Below are 2,154 nucleotides of genomic sequence, written 5' to 3'. Positions count from 1 at the left end.
AAAGCGACCAGGCCTAAGTGAAGATAACAGTATTTTGTACATCCTAAGAATGTTGTTTCAGTCAAAAGGCTGCTGACCCATAAGCAGAGGTGACCATGGTCACTTAACTAATGCCTATCTGTTGGTGTCCCACTTGTAGGCATTAGCTATGTGACTAAACAGTGACACAGTCACCATCTGCAGTTTAACGGGTTTAAGAGGACAGCTCGTCACTCACTCCCTAAAGCAGACGCAGCTGATTGGAGGCCTTTGTGTGACAGGTGAGATATTGTGCTCGTTCACTTTGGAAACACACCGTAATGAGTTGAGACTCTTGTCTCCTTCACAGAGTTGAGCCAGTTGTATGACAGGACGTTCCTCAGGGATTCTCTCTCTAAATCTGTATCTCATTTGGAAAAAGCCAGCAAAAGAACAATTTGTGCATGCAGCCCGGCTCTTTGTCGAAGTACTCAAACAATAACAAAGACTTTTGCAAATCTTTCCCTCAGACAGCTTTTTAAAAATGTTTCTGTAGACCAAACCCTAACCAAAGAAACATCTCACTTACTGTTGCTCACTAGGTCTTTATTCTCTTTTGCTCTTTGGCTTTACATAATAAGCACTTAAGGAATATTTCTGTTCAGCATATGTTTTGTAGCACCAATCACATCTATGTTGTTGGGGTGTTGTCACAACCTTGTTGAGTATACAGCATTCTGACAGAAGGCACTGATGAAATGGTAGGCATTGTTTGAGTCAAACAAAACAAAAACAGAACTGGTCAAAAGGATGTCCATTAGTATGTTAGTCCATCACTCTTCGGTAACTGTTCAGTATAGTTTGCTGTTGTACAAAAAACATAAAAATATATACTTCAACAATATAATGAAAAGAAATCCTTGTCACAAATAAAGGTGTATGAGAGGTTTTAGATGGGCAGCTACCTAGTACCAAGACAAATCTATAAAACATATGTAAGGTGACTGCAATGTGAACTTGTTTATACATTATAATAAGAATATACTTTGTGAGGGAAAATGACATGAAATCACTGGACCAAACTCATATAACTTTAAGAGGCCTTTTCTACAGCTAGGAAATAAACACTTAACTTGTGCCTCAATAAAAAGCTACAATGCTTCGCTCTCCTAACACCTTCCTAATCAGACTCTCATCCTGGATAGCTACAGGCCTCTGTACCAGGAGCTGCTGGGATGTTTTCATGTCAGCATCCCTTAACCACACTGACAAAACCAGTGATTCTGGAAGAGATATACCTGTGGTTAAAGTAGCTGTTGAGTTAAATTACAGTGAAGTTAACTATTCATCATCTTGCTGTGGATACCCCCTCAAAGACCCATATCCCCTCTTCCCTCCCTGTTACCATCACCCCCTCTTCAGTCTCAGATAACAGTTTGCTCGCCCCTACACTTCCTGCAGGCTCCATAAATAACCGACAGGAGGTAAACCAGGCAGCACAGGCAGGCGAACACGGTGGCTGTCAGGTAGACCTTATACAGACAGTAGTGCTTGTACTGCTCCAGGTTGCAGTATGAGTTGCGATCCGTCTTGTAGATCATGACACCTATGGCCGGCAGGTAGAGCACGGTGGCAGCCACGTCGTGCGCCAGGTTGGTGGACAACCAGCGCTCCCCTCCCAGCAGCGGGACGAGGTCCTGCTTGTCCAGGAGGGTGAGGAAGAAAAGGGCGAGGGTGAAGAGCCAGAAGAAGACTGCGACGAACAGGACGAAGTGGATGGATCCTTCGTATTTGTTGGCGGAGATGGTGACCCACAGCCCGGCTCCGAACACTATCTGTAGGATCCGGATGATTCCCAAAAAACTCTTGAGGAACTTTAGGATATTCGTCCTCACCTGCAACTGGAGAGTTTCGGGTGGCATCTCTCTGCTCCTCCGGTCACTCTCAGTTCCTTTTTCCCAAACAGGGCGGGTGCTTTCTGCCAGCTGCAAACAGCTGGGAAAAGATGAGGAAAAAGTGGAAATAACGGGATGGATGGTTTGTTGTCTGACAATGAAGCCGAAAGTGGCCAAAGTTAGGTATAAAAAGGAACTCACTGTTCTTTTCACAGCCCCGGGGTTTTGAAATGAAAAACCTTCTTGTATATTTCGTCTTTTCCGTTTCCTCTGCTGAATGTAGCGTCTGTTTTTTTTGGGG

The 2,154-nt window shown here is 44.2% G+C and overlaps 1 protein-coding gene across 2 annotated transcripts in view; it reads right to left on the bottom strand.

Annotated features, from left to right (window-relative positions):
- The window catches only part of marveld1 (MARVEL domain containing 1), a 2,959-nt gene extending 817 nt beyond the window's left edge, over nucleotides 1-2,142 (bottom strand). Inside the window, exons 1-2 of one of the 2 annotated variants that reach the window (XM_020601573.1) lie at nucleotides 2,055-2,142; nucleotides 74-1,953 (exon numbers count right to left, since the gene is read on the bottom strand). In XM_020601573.1, coding sequence (XP_020457229.1) covers nucleotides 1,383-1,880 — 498 coding nt within the window. In that variant the 5' untranslated portion in view covers nucleotides 1,881-1,953; nucleotides 2,055-2,142 and the 3' untranslated portion in view covers nucleotides 74-1,382. Of the gene's footprint in view, nucleotides 1-73 lie in introns of those variants that run through there. The other variant, XM_020601572.1, reaches the window with a different exon arrangement.
- Nucleotides 2,143-2,154: the final 12 nt, after the last annotated feature.

This window comes from Monopterus albus, unplaced genomic scaffold (assembly GCF_001952655.1).
Source record: "Monopterus albus unplaced genomic scaffold, M_albus_1.0 scaffold52.1, whole genome shotgun sequence".
Taxonomy (NCBI): domain Eukaryota; kingdom Metazoa; phylum Chordata; class Actinopteri; order Synbranchiformes; family Synbranchidae; genus Monopterus; species Monopterus albus.
The sequence above is the reverse complement of the archived record's forward strand: the minus strand, read 5'-3'. Positions and strand labels throughout refer to the sequence as shown.